The sequence below is a fragment of the Phocoena phocoena genome, chromosome 3 (genome assembly GCF_963924675.1).
Source record: "Phocoena phocoena chromosome 3, mPhoPho1.1, whole genome shotgun sequence".
NCBI lineage: Eukaryota > Metazoa > Chordata > Mammalia > Artiodactyla > Phocoenidae > Phocoena > Phocoena phocoena.
Window position 1 is genome coordinate 146,440,538 of NC_089221.1, and position 18,075 is coordinate 146,458,612.

Here is an 18,075-nt window from a genome sequence, read left to right on the forward strand (position 1 = left end):
GGCCTCCCTTCTACAGTATTCCTCATGTCCTGGCATCGCTGGGCGCACAAAGGTATCTTGACTTGTATGGCAAGGTAACAAAGTGGTGTGGTGAGATCTCATTATTTAAGTAATTTTGCTCAGTTCCGTGTAAGATCATGGAGACATTTAAAATATAATTTTCATTTTTAAAAGCTTCCAGTGAATCTGGTCTTGCTCCCAGGCACTTGTGAAATGAGTCAGGTGTGTGTCTTGCCAAGAGCAAATTGAGGCAAAAGATGTGACCAGGTAAGGGAGATAGAGGCAAGCCAGTCCCAGGTCTAATCCTGGGGGCCTTTCCAGGACTTCTGGGAGGAAGGAGGGAGGCGGGGGACAGGCTGTGGTGGTGGCATGGGAGGGGGGCGAGGTGCTGAGGGCTGAGAGGGGCCTTCAGGTAGGTGGTTCACTGAGGTCAGTGTCAGCGGGGCCCCTGCTCCCTCCTCTCAGCTTCCATTCCCCTTGTTCACACCTCTTTAATTTTTTTTCTTTTCTCATATGTAAGACGTAGATAATAAGAGCCTCTATCAAATGAGCTAATCCGTGCGAGGAGCTGAGCACAGTGCCTGAACCTTAGGAATCACTCAGCGATAATATTAAACTTTTATTGTTCAGCTTTTCTCGCTACACGGCAATATATGATTTACCTGTCGGTTTGCCTCCTGACTTCTTGGGGATGGGGACTGAGTCCTACTCCCGTTTCCCTCCACTGCAGTGCCTGGCACACAGTGGGTGTTCTATAAATGGCAGTTGCTTTTATGAAGTGGCTGATTTCTTCCTCCTAAGACTTTAGAAAGCCAAAAAGAGTGGATCCAGAAGAAACCAGTGGTACTATATAACAATAGCTAATAGTTATTGAGTGTTAACTCTGCACCAGGCACTGTGCTAATTGCTTTACATGCATTATTTTAATGTAGGACAACTGTGTGGGGCTAGTACCATTTTACTAGTGAGAAAACTGAGCCTTCTAGAGATGAAGAAATTTAGCCAAGATCACCCAACTGACAAGTGTCACAGCAGGGTTTGGAAAGCGACACAGTCTTACTTAAATGTCTACGTCGCCTCCAAGAGGTGGGTAGGAAATCAGGAGGATGCCTGGGAATGTGGCTCAGGGGAGCTGGATGTTGCCGAGCTATGATGTATAGAAATGTAAAGAGGCCGGTACTCAGGAAACACTCCACCTTGGATTCTAAGGTGAATCTTCCTCCTGGCTTTCTGCAGCCCGAGGTTGCCTTGGTTCGATTCTGCTTCCCGGTGCTGCTGGCCTGAGGTTGGTGTCTCCGTTTTCGGCTGAGGCTTTATGTACCTGCACAGAGAAGGTGGTGTGAGGCATTGTACACTCCCTGTGGGGCCCCATTTGCATTTAGTGAGTGCTCAGCTGTGCACAGTGTCTCCTTAATGAATCACATGCTAGCCGAGCATTGCTGTATTTATCCTAGCCCCGGGAGCTGAGTGCCTGCCGTGGTTGGGCTGGCACGCCCCAGAACAGCGCCTCGCAGGGTGTTCCAGTTTTTCTTGTGGTCAGGGCCTTTGGGCCCTTCAGTAATTCGTCCCCTGGCAGAGTCAGCTGGTTTCTAGGTGCTCTGAAGCCAGAAAAAATGTCTCCCTCCTGAAGCTATATACAGAGAACAAGTCTTAAAGAGGGACCTTGAAACCCCATCTGCTGTGCCCTTGACTTCAAGGCCACATTTACAGCCTTGCAGACAGACAAGACATTATTTTTCTTTCCTCCTTATGCTTCTCAGGGGAGGTCCCATGGTGCTGAATGCCCCCCGCACCCACCCCCACCACCACATAATCTAAAGGCTTTATGTATTTTTTTTTCCTTAATCACTCCTTCTAAGAAATATTCCTTTTATTTACGTACACTCAGATCAGAGAGTTTGCCAGTATGATCACTTCTGTGCTTAGGAATCAACAACAAGAATTACTGATATTTACTTAACACTTATTAAGTGCCACCTATAGTACTAAGCACTTGAGATGCACTATCTCATTTTTTTCACCTTAAAATAACCCTTCGAATGAGCATCATATCTCTGTTTTATCAACAAGGAAGGTAAGATTCGGAGAGGTAATTTGTCTGAGGCCAAACAGCCAGTCTATGGAGGAGTCTAGCTAGACAGCAAAGCTCTTTACACTAAACAGTTTTTTGCTTCCTTTCTTCTTCCCAACTGTAGTCATTTTCTTCAACTGTTCTTCCCATTCCCAGCAAATAAAAGCCCAGGCTTAAAAATTCACACACTCACACTCTCTCACACACACACACTCACACACACACTCTCTCTCTCACACACACACACACACACACACAATTGATAAGACTGCAGCGATTTTGCTTAATGATGTCGTCAACTGTGAAACGCGAGCCATTTCCCCAACAGAATTGTTTTTACCCTCTGTAAAACTTCAGCAGGTATGGAATGTATTTCCTTCCCTTGACTAGAGTGTGGTGTTAAGGTACTTAACTTGTCACGTGAATAGCAGGGAGCAGCTTGGATTCCCAGGGAGGCAGGTACCCCAGTCTTGGCCTCATAAGATCTGTGTCACTTGTGCTGTGCTGTTAGGTTCTCAGAGCATAGAAGGAGAAGAATGCTGAGTTCTGGGTCTAGCTATGCCACTGGTGCAGTCTGTGCCCTAGAGCAAATCACATGTCTTGCTGGTAGAAATTAAATTCAGTTTCCTAAGTTTAAATTTGAGTGGAAAGCCTCGACTTGATTTTACCGCCTAAAAGTCTCTTTTCCTTCCTACCTCAGTCAAATAACCTTTAAAAGATGGTAATGAAGCCGAGTCACCTCCGCACTCAGGCCCTCGGTCTCTTCATCTGTACAATAGGAAGCATGGACCCAGTGCTCACTGGCGTTCCCAGCAGCTCTTGGTTTAGAACCCCAGGGAGCTGCAGGAACAAGCCCGTCTCACCCTGCAGAGCTCTGACTGGACAGGAGTTTTCAACGAATCCAACCAGGGCTAGTCTAAGCGAAAAAAAAAGGGAGTTTATTGGAGGGATATTTGTACAGCTTATAAAATCCAAGAAGAGTTAAATAACCAGACTCAGGGATGTAAGGAGCCAGGATAGCCTCAAAGGTCTCTTCAGCAGGAGTTCATGAACTTTCCTCCTGGAGCACTGCCTTAAGATGACTCCCAACAAAGCCCATTTCTGTGTTTCTCTGTTAAGAATGATGAATTCCAGGGAGGGAGCTGCCATGGGACTATTCAGTTATGGGAGGTGGGCTGCGGGTGGGGGGCGCTAGGGTCACCAGCAGGAGAAAGCTGCTGGAGACCATTTTTGTTGGCAGTACCAGTGGTTCCCAAGAAGAGGACCTGGTGGGATCCCCTCTGCCCACCCCGCAAGCCACACACACATACGGCCGCAAATATACAAATAAGTATGCCTTACAGAGAAAGTCCATACATGGTAAATAATGATGTAAATAATGATGAGCTCACCATGGGCAGCCACGTCTGGCTGTTAAATGTGGGAGGGAGACACCATAGACCAGGAACAGGAATTACGATGTCGCTTATTAGATGTTTTCAGGCGGCTGTGGCTAGAGGAAAGAGCAAGGGATTTCAAGGCAAAAGCCTTGGGGGATGGACCGTCCATTAGCTTACCTTTGGGCACAAAGAAAAGCTCACAGCACCATCTCACAGGGAACGCATCGCCACTTTGAATTCAGACCCTCCCTTCCTCCCTGCCAGACCTGGTCTCATCTTTTCCACTTTGATGGGATTTGGGCAAGTCTCAACCTGTTGAGAGTTTTTTGTCTTTATCTGTGTAATACTCCAACAATTAACAACAACAAGACAATGGCTAGCATTTACCAGGGCCCAGTGTGTGCCAAGCACGTCACATGTGAGCTGGGCTCCTCATAATCCCTGGACACAGTGCTGTTACACTGTTACAGCCTGCATTTGCAGGTGAGAAACTGTGGCTTACAGGAATTAAGAGAGGTAGTAAAGCATTGAGCACAGTGGTCTACGAAATGATTGAGAGGGCAGGCTTAGGAGCTAATGGCCAGGTTTGAATTCTGGCTCCAACACTTACTGTTGCGGAGTCCTTGGGCTTAAGTCACCAATCTATAAAATGGTGATAAGGATGGGGCCCCTTACCATGGTGTGGTGATGAGGGTATGTGAGTTAATAATACAGACAGTGCCTGGGGCGGAGTGATACTCTGTGTTGTTCGCTGTTATTTATAAGGTCTTCAGTTAGTACTGGGCAGAGTGGAGATTGGAACCCAGGCTGACTCTAAAACACATCGTCTATGGCAGAACATCTCTGTGTTCAGGACTGAGTGGTGTAGGAGAGGGGAGAAGGGAAGAAGAGAAGGAGGAATGGGAAAGGTGGGGACAGAGAAGGAGAGAAGCCTTAGGACTCCTGGCTCCTCTCACAGCCTTGTCTCTATGACCTTGAAGTAGATACCCAGAAAGTCAGCAGCAATTTCCGGATCCCTGTAGTGGATTGAAACATCCGGCATTGACTTCCCCTTAAGCTTCTTACTTCAGGAGGCTTTAGGAAGGGGCCACCTAGGAAAAAAGAAGAGAAGGAGACACAGAGAGTGACTGAGACAGAAGAAAGAGAGATGAAATCAAAGAGAGAGAGAATGGCAGAGGGACACCTAGAGACTGACAGAGAGACAAAGTGAATGATAGGAGAAGAAGAACAGAGAGACACACACTTAAAGACAGAGAAAAGAGGTAGGAGAGAAGCAGGAAGAAAAGAGGGGCGAGAGCATGGGTGGGGGATTGAGTGGAGACAGCGCTGAGGTGGCTGTGATGGACCGCTCGACGGGTGGTTGATGGAGCAAATAAACCCCTTAAGCGTGTCGGCGTTTTATCTGGGGAGAGCACCTTCACGGCAGCTGGCAGCTCAGTGGTGTCTGGCTGTGTAGGGCTGTGACAGGAGACCCTCTTTATCTGAATGGGAGACAGAAGCACCCTTCTCTGTGTTTCACCCAGAATGCCACAGATTAGGCTGCAGATTTTTCACCCGTTGGCAATAAAAGCTTGTTTGGAGAGGCCTTGGGGTGAACGACACTCCAAGGCTGGGCCACGAGGGCACTGAGACTCAGGGGCCTGGAGACCGATTTTATGCAAGGGGATGGTTTCTATAAAAAGTGACATGTATGTATTAGACAGGCCTTGAAAATCTCTGCAAGGATATCCTTAACGCTTGCTAATTTTATGGTAGGATTAATGAGGAGTCTCACTTCATAAGTAATGCATTTTTTTTTCTTTTTACAATATCAGTGTAGGGTCTTTATAATCAGAGGCAAAAAAGTTTTAAATTAGGTATCAAGTACACTCCTGAAATAAGAGGGCAGGGAAAATGATGGCCCCTGATGTGGAACAGACACAGCTGTATTCATCCGACAAGCAGGCAGTGGCTAAGGGGAAGTGTATTTGAAAATATTTCTCCTTGATATTTCCAAGATACTTTGAAAGTCTGATGACCACAGTCTCCCTCTGATTCTTGCAGAAGGATGAAATTATTAAGGTCCCCTCAGCTTGGATGAGTTTCATTCCTTTGAGGTCCTTCAGGGTTTAAAAACAGGCAGGAGGGGGCTTCCCTGGTAGTGCAGTGGTTGGGAGTCTGCCTGCCGATGCAGGGGACACGGGTTTGTGCCCCGGTCCGGGAGGATCCCACATGCCGCGGAGCAGCTAGGCCCGTGAGCCGTGGCCGCTGAGCCTGCGCGTCCACAGCCTGTGCTCCACAACGGGAGAGGCTGCGGCCATGAGAGGCCCGCATACCGCAAGGGGAAAAAGAGGCAGGAGGAGGCGGTTTATTATGCCGAGTCAGTTGGATGGTACCTGTTCTGGGGACCTGGGTTTCCCCTGAGTGGCATATGCAAGCAGCGACTGCTGAATCAAGCCCCCTCCCCTTAAGTCCCTATCTCCACCCCTGTCTCTTCTCAATTTCAAGTGAAGTTTGTGGCTGGCACACACTTTCAAAGGTATTGCCTGTTGGCTTGAGAAATGACTCAGATGTGTCTTCTTTCAGGCTTTACGAAGGCAAGGAACAGATGGAGTTTGAAGAATCCATGAGACGCCTCTTTGAATCCATCAACAACTTGATGAAAAGTCAATATAAAACAACCATCCTTCTGCAGGTTGGTTTACACTACAAAAGAAAAAAATTCTGTCTTTTCCCTTGGTCATCTGATAGATAACAGCATAGTGAGATAACGTCTACTTTTGCTTGAATACGCAGCCATGTGTTAATTGAAGGCCTGGGCTGGCCCTGTGGTGTAAGGATCGTGAACACCAAGGGCTCCTCGGAGCAGGAGATGGCATATTTATTGTTCGTTTCCCATGAAGGTAGTGGTGCCTCTTCTTAAATAACTCTGAAGCTTTTGCTCCCTGGAAGGAAGGAGGTCAAACCCGATCCACTTCTAGTGGTGAGAGTAGTTAAGTTGTCAATCTCTTAAATCGTCCACTTTTTATTATCCACACCATAAACTGAGCTCCCATTTTGGGGTGAGAATGTCCTCAATAAACAAGAGATACTTTGGAGAAAATGGGTCCTGTAATTTAGTGGTCCATGACCTACAAACTCTGTAAATCTTTGAGAAACCTTGAGGTCTAACCCTATGTTTGAGAATGAGTCAAGCAGCCAAGAGGCTGAGTGAAGAGGCTGTTTCAGGGAGACTTCCTGACTTTCACAGCATTTATTCACAAGTGTTCGGGAAGAGCTGCCTCGTGAGTTAGGAAGAAGAAAACCCAGACACATTGATTTAAACCAGTGGGTTAATGCAGAGTACCTCCTCTTCTTTTGATCAGAGTTTTCTTTTTAATTGCTAATTTAAATACTCGCTAGCTAGCTATGCCTGGGGTTGCCCAGCCTCTGGTTAGAATGAATGAGGTACTAGTTCAGCCAGAATGCAGGTGAGGAGGCAAAGGCAGAAGTCTCTCTGGGGAGTGTTGGCTGCTAACATGATGGATTCCAAACTTTGCATATTAAAATCCCTTGAGGATCTTGAATAAATTCTGATGACTGACTACCACCAGCAAACATTCTAATTTAATTAGTATGGAGTGTGACTAGGGAAAAGGGAGTCTAAAAATCTCCCAACTTGATTTTAGTATGAAGCAAAGTTTGGGAATCACTCTGCTAATGGCTTCCTTAGAGGGGAGCTTTGTCTCGTTCATCGTTGTATCCTCAGCACCTAGAACAATCCTAATACATAGTTGATGCTTGATAAATATCTGTTGAATGAATAACCCTCGGAATAGGTGTTAAGATCTCTGTTTTATAGATAAGGAAATTGAAAGGCTCCTGTGCACTAAGGGGTGTAGCTGGGATCCAGATCTCTTTCTGCCTGGCTCTAAAACCATGCTCTGAGCCGCTACATTACACGGTTCTTTATACTACACATTTAGCACCTACTGGAGATATGGTTGTTTTCTCTGAAATGAGTTGGGGCTGCAGTCTTACAGTTTTCACCTTCTCTTCCCTCTTGCTAGTCTTTTTTTTTTTTTTTTGTTAAGTCCTCCCTCTATTCCTCAAACCCTCATCATTTCAAAGCAAAGGGAGTAACGGGAGCAGGGGGCAGCATGAAGAAATATGACAAGAGCCAGAGCCTATCACCCCGGAGGCAGAGTGATTTCCACACCTCTTCACACTGATATCACACTGGAAGCAGCTGATTTCCAGTGAGAGACCACACAGTGAGTGTTAGGATATCCGGTGACAGCTGAGGATGCCCGGTTGCAATGAGAGGCTGTGGCATTGCATCAGGTCTGAAATAGGCTCCAAGGAAGCTGAAGTGTGAGGGAGCAGAAACGATGGACAAACAGAGGAAGCCAGTTGGTGGGGAGGAAATCGGAGTAGATGCCCCAGAGAAGCAGAGGTGCCAAGAGAGAGACCGCATGACCTTGAGAAAGAAAAGGGGATAAGCCATCCTAGAGCCACCCTTTCCAATTTCAGCACCACTTTCCTTGTGATGAACTACGGGTATTTGGGGGGAAGGAATAAAGGGCAGAGGGAACAAGAAGGTAGGGAAAGAAAGGAGGGGAAAAAAAAGGAAGCAAGGAAGCAAAAAGATGAGCCAGGAGAATTTCTGGTCCTGAGGAGACCTGGGTCAACAGAATGTTCTTCTTGATCAGCCATATGATTTTACCCTGGATTTAACTTCTCAGTGTCTCTGTTTCCTCATCTCTAGAACTTCACTGTTTGGATCAGATGAACATTGTCTGCAAAAGAGCCAATTATAAAATGCTATGCAAATGCAGAGAGCCAATAGGATTATTATGGCTTTGGCATGAGTCAGTAAGAACCCAGGTTCTTATTTTCTGGGTAACTGTGTTAGAAATGTCTTGTTTTCCAGGTTATGCTGGTTTCTCCTTATGGATTTCTACCCTGAAGTCATGGAAAGGGACTTTGTCTCTTTTTAAATTTACTTTAAGGGTCAAATTTAGCTTCTAGGAGTTACATAAAATCAGTGATGCTTTCCATCTATTCCTATGGTTGTTGAAAAGTTGTCAAAGAAGAATGTAAAGTCATATTCAAATACAGAGAGCAATACCATTTGAAAAAACCTGAATGCTGTTTTAGGGTGCCAGGCATGGGCCGATGAGGGGAAAGGAGTCAAGGCCATTTGATGTTAGCAAACCCCACACAAGAGATCTTCTGCAGACTTTGACATTTGCTACAGGAGAAAGAGCTTTGGATTTCGAGCCAGAGAGATCTGGGTGGGAAATGGGGCATGCCCCCTTGGGCAGGTAACACTGGGCAAATCACTTCAGTTTCCTGGGCCTCGTTTATCCTTTTATAAAATGGGAAGTCTAATTTAGAGGATTATTGAGAGGATTAAATAAAGTAATGCATGTAAAGCATGGTGTGTAAAGCCTGTTACATAGTTCCATTTAAATAATTTTTAGTCATTTATATCTCTCCCTCCTTTACCTCATCATAAAACAGAAGCCTTGAGGGCATTTTCCTATAGTGGAATCTGGAAGGGAATATTTTTGTTTCTAACCCTGTCACATGAAGTCGAACAGTGTTAGGTCATCCAGTTATTCTGTTAGATCAAGAAACAGGTATAAATTTCAAGGAGGATAAACTCACAAGAACTGACTCTATGAAAAATGAAAAAGGAAGGGAAAGTTTCACCAGTGAAATAGTACAACATGACTGTAGTCTTGATTCTGAGCCTGCATGGGGGTACAGTAGGAAAGAGTGCTGTGATCTATTAGTAATGTCTGCCATAAGTTTTGGGTGAGAGCACAGAGTAAGAATGCCAATGATTGACATTCTAGTCCAGACTTTCTACTTCCAGCTGGGTAGTGGCTTAGGTGGAAACCCTAATTCATGCCTGCCTCAGTTCAGAGTAAAGCCTGTCTGGTTCAATTTAGCTTTGCCTATTGTGAGTTTTGGGGCCCAAGCAAGTTATTTCTCAATGTCTGAGTTTCATCTGGCTTTTGTGAATTGCTTTCTGTGGTTTTCCTTATTGTTCAGAGCTGGCATGGCAGTAGCTCACCCAAAACTATGGAGAATTTAAAGCTAGCCATCCAAAGAGGGTAGAGGGAGCATTAAAAACACGTTCCACTGATTGAGTACTTACCGTGTGTCAGGCATGAAGCTGACCTTTCACATGCAGTGTTTTTAGTCCTACCAAAGGTCTGCAAGGAATCGCTGTCTTCAGTGTCCACAGAAAGCTCATAAGGTTAAATAATTCATCCTTAATTATTCCTATTCATAGTGGTGGAGCTATGATTTCAATCCACCCAGCTCTTCTAACTCCAAAGTTAATATTCTTCTCTAAGCCACAACGAATGGGTATGGCCAGGGGTTTCCACGTGTTTTCAAGAATGGGCCGTATGCTCAGAAGTCCCCATGTGTGCCAGCCCTGTGAATATTGTTGATAAAACTGATGGCAGAGTGAGACAGTCAACACCAGACAGTTGTGAATTGGATGTAGCTCAAGTGTGAGTGATGGCCATTTGGTGACGTCGTGCAGACCCATTAGACCCATTCTCCTTTAGGTCATGATTCTTTATAATTCTCCAAGTTGATGGTATGAGTGGAAATAAATAAGCAACTCATAATTGTATGATATGCTCCCTTGGCCACTATGATCGCCACACATGATTGCTAATATAGCCACTAGAGTGTCCAGGAGTGCAGGGGGCTCTGTCTTTTAGGTCTCCAGTATCTGAAACAGTGGCTGTCACATAGTGGGTACTTGAATATCTTTTGGCTGAGTGAATGAATACTAGTTTGCACTATTTTATGTTTTAGCATTTATTATGTGTCACATGCTGAGCTAAAACCTTTACATATACTGTTAGCTTATTTGATTTTTATAACCACCACCTTATTAGGCAAATACTCTTCTTATCTCTACTTTACAGATGAGGAAGTGGAGGCTTAGAGAAATTGAGTAACTTAACCACAGCTGAGAAGTGGCAGGTCTGGGACTTGAATCCAGGCTGTGTAAGCCCAGAGTTTGAAAGTATGGTTTCATTAAAGAGCTGAGTCTTCAGGCAAAATGCTAGGTGGCTAGGCAATAAGCAACGTGAACAACAGTACAGATGGGCAGATGTCTGGTCTGCAGTTATGAAGTCAGGCTAATTAAGGAGGCCTCTTCCTTTCCTCTCTTTTCATTGTTAAGTTTTGTAAAACACCCAGACGTCCGACGTAAGGGAAGAAGGTGGTTCATTCTGGAGAAGTGGTCTACAGGCTGCCCCCAGAGGTAGGAGAGGGGAGACTCATATTTAACAGCCAGAGCCGGAGTTTCATCTCAAGTTGTTAAATGATTCTTTACTGTCCCCTTCGTAACCACCTACCCCATACTTAAGGGCAGTACTTGGGAATGTTGGATTTATGGAGGGTAGGATGAAATTTTGTTCCAATGAGGTGCTGCAGTCCCATTGATAGCTCTTATTTTTCATTTAATCGTCACATCAACCCTATAAAGTAGGTGACTTTATTCCCTTCATTCTCCTGATGAGGAAACTGGAGCATAGAGAGTTAACTTCCCCAAGGACACTCACGTAAAAGGGACCCACCTAGAGTTGAACTCGGCCTCTTCAGCCAGCCATTTTAAACACTGAATTCTCCTGCCTCATGCCAAGACTCAGGGGCCAGCACACTCTTGGGTTACAGAAAGCACAGAGACGTTCATATCCCAGAACTTGTTGGCCCCTCTTCCCTTCCCTTTCACTGAAAGACCAGTGGCAAGGGTGAATGTCTGGGGAGAGTGGATGTATTTTCCTCAGGGACAGCTTAGCATCTATAAGGAAGCTGCTGCTTCTGGTCAGCTGCGGTGAGTCCCTGTAACAGTGTTTGTCCAGTTTCCGTGGACCTTGACTGTCCATTACTTGGCTAAAATAAAAGGGTTGAAAATTGATGGGATGGGAATATTGTCAGAGCTCTTGAATGAGGAAGATGTCTAGTGTTCTCGTACAACCTTGCACCATTGCAGGATGTGTTCTTTTGCCCAGAAGTCTGTGTCTGCTGGCACCAACACAGTGCAGTCTTGGTTAGAATGAGAAAGAGAGGGCGGGGGGAGATAAGGAACCCTGGAAACCCGTAGAAGACAAATCCCCGTTGAGCTTGAGGGAGTGCAACTGTGTGGTTTTGATTTTTGTTGCTATTTTTAAACATCTGTTGTGTGCTAGCAGCCCAGGATTATCAGCTCTGGTGAAGTCCATCTGGATAGCAATCATTTCAGGTGTTTTCATGCGACTTCTCTTAGGGCCACAGTAAAATCACGATTCCTTGATTTGGGGCTGGCTCTCTTCTTGTGGCCTGTACCTGGCTTCTGGCAGAGGGGCTTGGAATTGATGATTCATCTAGGAAATTCACTCGGTGCCACATTATAAACTAATTACTGAGCTGGAAAATGTTGTCCTGGTGGCCATTCTTGCAACCTTCATATATGTGGTGAAGAGGATTCTTAACTTAAGGCATATCAGAAAAACTGTACCTTCTTTCAAAAGCCATTCTCCTAAACGGGAGATGTTTCTTTATCTACCTCCTCCCCCACTTCTGCCTTGTCTCCTGTATTAAAACCTCCGCACTTACCAAGATGGAAACTTTTCCTAAAGCAGAGCATACTGGTCTGAAGCCAGTTGGACAGAATCAGGTACATATCTTTGCTGTGTATGCGGCTTATTAGCTATGTGGCTTCTGGCAAGTTATTTTTACCTCTCCGTGCTATCATTTTCCTCACTGGTAAAGTGGGATGACAGTGTCTATTCATAGAGCAGTTGTAAAAATAAAATGAGATCATGCATGTATAAAGTTTCCGATAATGGTTTGCTATTTTGATTAATATATTTTAATCCTAATATATACGCAGGTATATGTGTATATATATGCACATACACACCTACATAAAAACATCTGTTTGTTTCTATTAAATATTATATATGATATAGGGATATACACTATGGGATGAAAGTAATAACACAGGAATATAAATTTATGTGCAATAGTAATATTAATGAGAGTAAAGATAATAACAACAGTAGAGCAGCGCAGTTCGCAGGAGGCCAACAGGTCTAGAAAGCCAAGCTGTTTCTAGTCCCAGACCTTAGAAACTTGCAATGAATGGAGGTCTCCAGCAGGTCTTATGGCTGAGCTCTTTTGCCTCCTGGGAGTGCTTGGTGGTAGTGCCTGCTTGAACCCACCTGCTATCACTCCACTCAGGTGTGTCAGGGCTGTGTGAAGGTGAGGACTGTGGACAGGCCTCCTGAGGCCAGTGCTGGCTGTGACAACAGACTTGGCAAACTTCCTGTCCCCTTTGGAAAAGAAAACCACAGGCCTGCCATTTCTCTGTGAGGCCCCCTGGACCAAATGGAAGTTTAATACACCTGTCGAGGTGATAACACCCTTTGAGTCTCAGCATGACAACCCCTCAGTTTGTTTTACTTTATTGCCAGCCCAGGGCTGGGAGGCTGGGAAGATTGGCTCCTTCTGAAGCAGCCCTTGTCCCAGCTTTGCCCAGCTCCTCCTTACTAATAGCTGAAGCATTTAAGTGTGAGTGTCCATGTAGACACCTGGTGATTAGTGCTCTACAGTATCACTCTGAAGCCCTGGAATGACATGCAGCCCTTGAAAGCCAGCAACTTGCTGCAGACACTGAAGTCCTGGCTTTCCCCAACTCGCCGAGAATTTCATTTCTGTTTTTGTTCCCTCACTTTGGTCTTAATTATGATGAGTCCATGTTACACTTTGTCCAGGTGCTGGGTAATGAGGGCTGGTGTCAGAGAGATGAGATAAGGAGAGATCCAGCACACGCACTTTTGGGGGCCTGCTGCCTGCTGGGCATTACAATAGCTGCAAGATATACTTTAGTTTGCATCATTCCTCTCTGCCCCACATGAAGATGCTGAGGCTCAGGGGGTGAAGAAATGGGCCTCGGAGCATGCAAGTGCTGGGTGGAGCACAGGGATCCCCCCCACACCCCCGCCCCAGGTGCCTGTGGGCCCAGAGCTCTATGTTTCTCAGCCTAAGAGTGAAGGAAGGAGCAGTTTGCTAGAATGCTTAGATGGGCTTTTATCAGGCCATGTGCCTCAGATGTCTCTTTAGAATGTAGGGGTTTTACGCTGGCAGCCCACGGGAGAAGTGCAGCCTGCAGGTGTGTTTGATTTGGCTAGCACAGTGTTAAAACAAGTGAACAAGAATGACTCATTCTTTAGACAGAGTGTGGGTTCCACATACCTCCTCGCTTCCCACTGGCCTGTGCTCTTCTCATTTCACTCTTTCTGCTGCTTTCCCAACCCTGCAGGCATCTGCTTTTGCCATATCTTGATGTTTCCTGATACAGATGGCCTGACCAACTAGGCTGAAATGTACTGTATACTATAATTGCCTGGAAGAATGTCATAATGCATCTTAGCATATTAAAATTCTGAAAAGTTCTGCCAAAAAACCCCCTCCAGAAACACCTTACTGGTTTATCTTTGCTTAAATCAAACTTTCCTCTAATTATTTGATTGCAATTCCTTACCCCCCCCAACCTTCCCGCCACAGAATACCTAACATCATCTTATGGGAAAAGGGTGTCCCAATAGACCCTAGTTATAGAAACATTCACTTTGGAATCTTGTTATCTCTTGCCATCTTGATTTGAAAAAATAAAGAATAAATCTCTGGACACAAAATCCAATAATGTAAAGAAAAGGTCTGACACATCTGACAACATACAAATTAAAATCCTACTGTGCAATGAAAGATACGATAACCGAAGCTAAAAGACAAGCAACAATCAAACTATAGGACAAGCAAGAGAAAATTCTTGCAAAATGTGTTACTGCAAAGGGGTTAATTTTTTTTTAAACATGTTTGTTGGAGTTTAATTGCTTTACAATGGTGTGTTAGTTTCTGCTTTATAACAAAGTGAATCAGCTATATACATATACATATATCCCCGTATCTCCACCCTCTTGCGTCTCCCTCCCACCCTGCCTATCCCACCCCTCTATGTGGTCACAGAGCAGCACCTAGCCGATCTCCCTGTGCTGTGCGGCTGCTTCCCACTAGCGATCTGTTTTACATTTGGTACTGTACGTATGTCCATGCCACTCTCTCACTTCGTCCCAGATTACCCTTCCCCCTCCCCGTGTTCTCAAGTCCATTCTCTACGTCTGCATCTTTATTCCTTTCCTACCCCTAGGTTCTTCAGAACCATTTTTTTTTTTTTTTTGGGAGATTTTTTGATGATGGCCATTCTGACAAGTGTGAGGTGATACCTCATTGTAGTTTTGATTTACATTTCTCTAATGATTGGTGATGTTGAGCATCCTTTCATGTGTTTGTTGGCAAGCTGTATATCTTCTTTGGAGAAATGTCTATTTAGGTCTTCTGCCCATTTTTGGATTGGGTTGTTTGTTTTTTTGATATTGAGCTGCATGAGCTGCTTGTAAATTTTGGAGATTAATCCTTTGTCAATTTCTTCATTTGCAAATATTTTCTCCCATTCTGAGGGTTGTCTTTTCGTCTTGTTTATGTTTTCCTTTGCTGTGCAAAAGCTTTTAAGTTTCATTACGTCCCATTTGTTTATTTTTAATTCCATTTCTCTAGGAGGTGGGTCAAAAAGGATCTTGCTGTGATTTATGCCATAGAGTGTTCTGCCTATGTGTTCCTCTAAGAGTTTTATAGTGTCTGATCTTACATTTAGGACTTCAATCCATTTTGGGTTTATTTTTGTGTATGGTGTTAGGGAGTGTTCTAATTTCATTCTTTTACATGTAGCTGTGCAAAGGGCTTAATGATATATAAAGAATTCCACACCAATAAGAAATCACCCAAAAGAAAAATGGGGAAAGAATATAAACAAGCTATATATAGTAAATACAGTTTTTCAATAAGTATAGAAAAGGTGCCCACCTGGACTAGATCCAAAAATTCGCAGATTGCAGTTGCAAATTATGTATCAGATTGACAAAATGAGACAGATTTGTATACTAGTGTTAGCAAGGTTATAGGGAAAGGAGTAGAAGGAAATTGATTACCGCTTCTAAGTTAATATGACATTATCTCCTAAAATGTATATACATTTGTATGTACATTTGCCTATGTGTGCATACATTTTACACACTAATTTCTCTTCAAGCAGCGCATCCATCACACAGGGGTTCTCACAGATACACAGATGTATATTTTAATATTTTCTTATCACTTATTTTATAATAAAGAAAAACTAAAGATAGCACGGAGTCCGTCAGTAAGGAGGACTTGGTGTACCCATGTGAGCATTGTTGTGCAGTGATTAGAAATGAAGAGTGCACTCTATGAAGTGATGTGCAAAAATACTGGTGATAACATGGTTAACTGCAAAAAGCAAGTTACTGAACTGTATAATCACACACATACGTGTGCACATGCACATGCATGCACACACACAAACACATACTTGTTCATGCACAGAAAACAGTTGGGACTCACCACAATATTGACAGTGATCCCTTCTGAGGAGTAGGGATTGGGGCTGAGATGGAGATGTGGGACTTCAGGGACAATTTTCACCCTAATACTTGTGTGAATTTTTTAATATCAAACATATAATACTGACTTGTAAAAATCATAACTAACAAGAAAGAAAAGCATGGGGGCATGGAGAAAAACAGTGCTATTTGAGGGTTGCAAGGAGTGGCTCTGTAAGTAGCCTGCCTGATTTTGAATCCTGGCTCTGCCACTTGCTAACTTTGTGACCTAGTTAGTTATTGAATCTTGATGCCCTAGTGGTTCCTGATCTGTGAAAATAGTGTATCCCTTGTAGGCTGAAATAAGGTTTAACAAAATAATCTAACAGCATGGTGTCTGCTCCACTGAACACTCTCAGAGGATAGTCATAATTATTATTTATGTTAACTAAAAAGTACAACTGTATATGGCTAGGATAAGATTTTCTTTAAAAAAATACTTTTCTCTATTTTAATTTTGGTCTGTTTGTAAAAGGATGATACTTGTTGACTACAGAACACTTAGAATATACAGAAAAATAAGAAGAAAATATAAAATGGATACATCTACCAGATTTTTAAACAGTATTTTCCAACTATGTGACTTACAACTCCTCCTGTGGAAATTACAGTCTGCTCTGCTGTTTAGCAAATGGTGCTGTTTTGCAAGGGCCTGGGTCTTTTTCCCACCTATGGACGTATCAGTTATCTTGCACAGAGGACAGAAACAATCCACCACAATGCCCAGTTTTCCTAACCCAGCTAGTGGACCAAAACACGCTGACGATTGTTCACAAATTGGCCAGGGAGAGAAAATAGAAATAACTCAGTCCATGTCATCCTTGCCACCAACAAAACAATTCAAGCTTACCATCTTCCAATAAAGATAGAAGTTACCCTTTATTGAGCATGCAAATATGTCTGGCTCTCTGCTGGATGCCACATTTGTATTATTTTGAATCTGTACAATCCTGCAAAATAGACATTATTTCCTCTATCTTATAGATAAGGAGATTGAGACATCAGAGAGGGTAAGTGTTTTGTCCAAAGTCACCTGGCCACTAAGGAGTAGACCCAGGATTTGACTGTAAGTGTGTATAACCTCAAAGTTTTTGATTGCTCTACTCTACATTTCTGCTCCCTTGAAGACAGAAGAAACTTTTGAAAGAAGTACACCTGGTGTTTCAATCTACATGCAGAGTCTGAATCACTGTAGCAGTGCCCAGGATTCAGGATCATTTTCCCTTGATCTGTGTTATGTTGCAAAGTATTCTCACCACCAGGCAGAGTTGTTGGCCGTGGGCACTGCTCATGTTTATTTCACTTTCTACCTAGGTGGCAGCTTTGAAATACATCCCATCTGTCCTCTATGATGTGGAAACCGTCTTTGATGCAAAGTTACTCAGGTGAGCTTATGGTGTGTACTTTCCTGGGCTCTGTTGTCAAGCCAGAGATTCAGAGGGAGAGGAGAGCTCTTGTGGGTAATTCCAGCCAGGCACTCAGCACGGGGACAGGGAGGACACATGGTCAGAACTTCCTGCAGGGATATTGGTGTGGGATTTTTACAGTTTCATTGGGTTGTGTCAGATTTGGTGAAAACCAACTATAAAGTAAACATCCTTCTTTGACAATATCGGTGATGCAGAATACGAACATGTAGGTTAAAAAACTGATGTTTGGTGTAAATGTCTCCATTTCACCTGGGCTTGAAGGTTATTTTGGGGTTCCAGTCTTTGCCCTGTAAGCCCTGTAGTTACAAATGGAGAACAACCTATGGACACTTAATGGGATAATGAGATGGGCTCCCCTTCGCTCTCTCCTTCTTCACCCCATTCCTCTCATGGGAGGAACACATTATTTTACTGTGCTTATGCTCTTAGAATAGGGGCATCTGAGCCAGATACACCCTTTTCCTCTTTTTCCTAAATTCACTTAAGTTCCAAGATAACGTATAGAAGATTTTAAAAACTTTTTATATTGCAATACTTTTAGACTTGGAAAAGCACTTCAGAGATAGTGTATAGAGAGTTCCTGCATACTTTTCACTCAGCTCCCCTTAATGTTCACATTTTAGATAACTACAGCATAGCTATCAAAACTAAGAAATAAACATGGGCACAGTTCTTTTCAGTGCATTCCAAACTTTATT

The 18,075-nt window shown here is 43.8% G+C and overlaps 1 protein-coding gene across 1 annotated transcript in view; it reads left to right on the forward strand.

The window, feature by feature from the left end:
- The window catches only part of DOCK2 (dedicator of cytokinesis 2), a 425,761-nt gene that overhangs the window by 108,656 nt on the left and 299,030 nt on the right, over nucleotides 1–18,075 (forward strand). Inside the window, exons 24-25 of the mRNA XM_065873738.1 lie at nucleotides 6,016–6,124; nucleotides 17,262–17,332. Of these exons, the coding sequence (XP_065729810.1) occupies nucleotides 6,016–6,124; nucleotides 17,262–17,332 (180 nt within the window). The remainder of the gene's footprint in view (nucleotides 1–6,015; nucleotides 6,125–17,261; nucleotides 17,333–18,075) is intronic.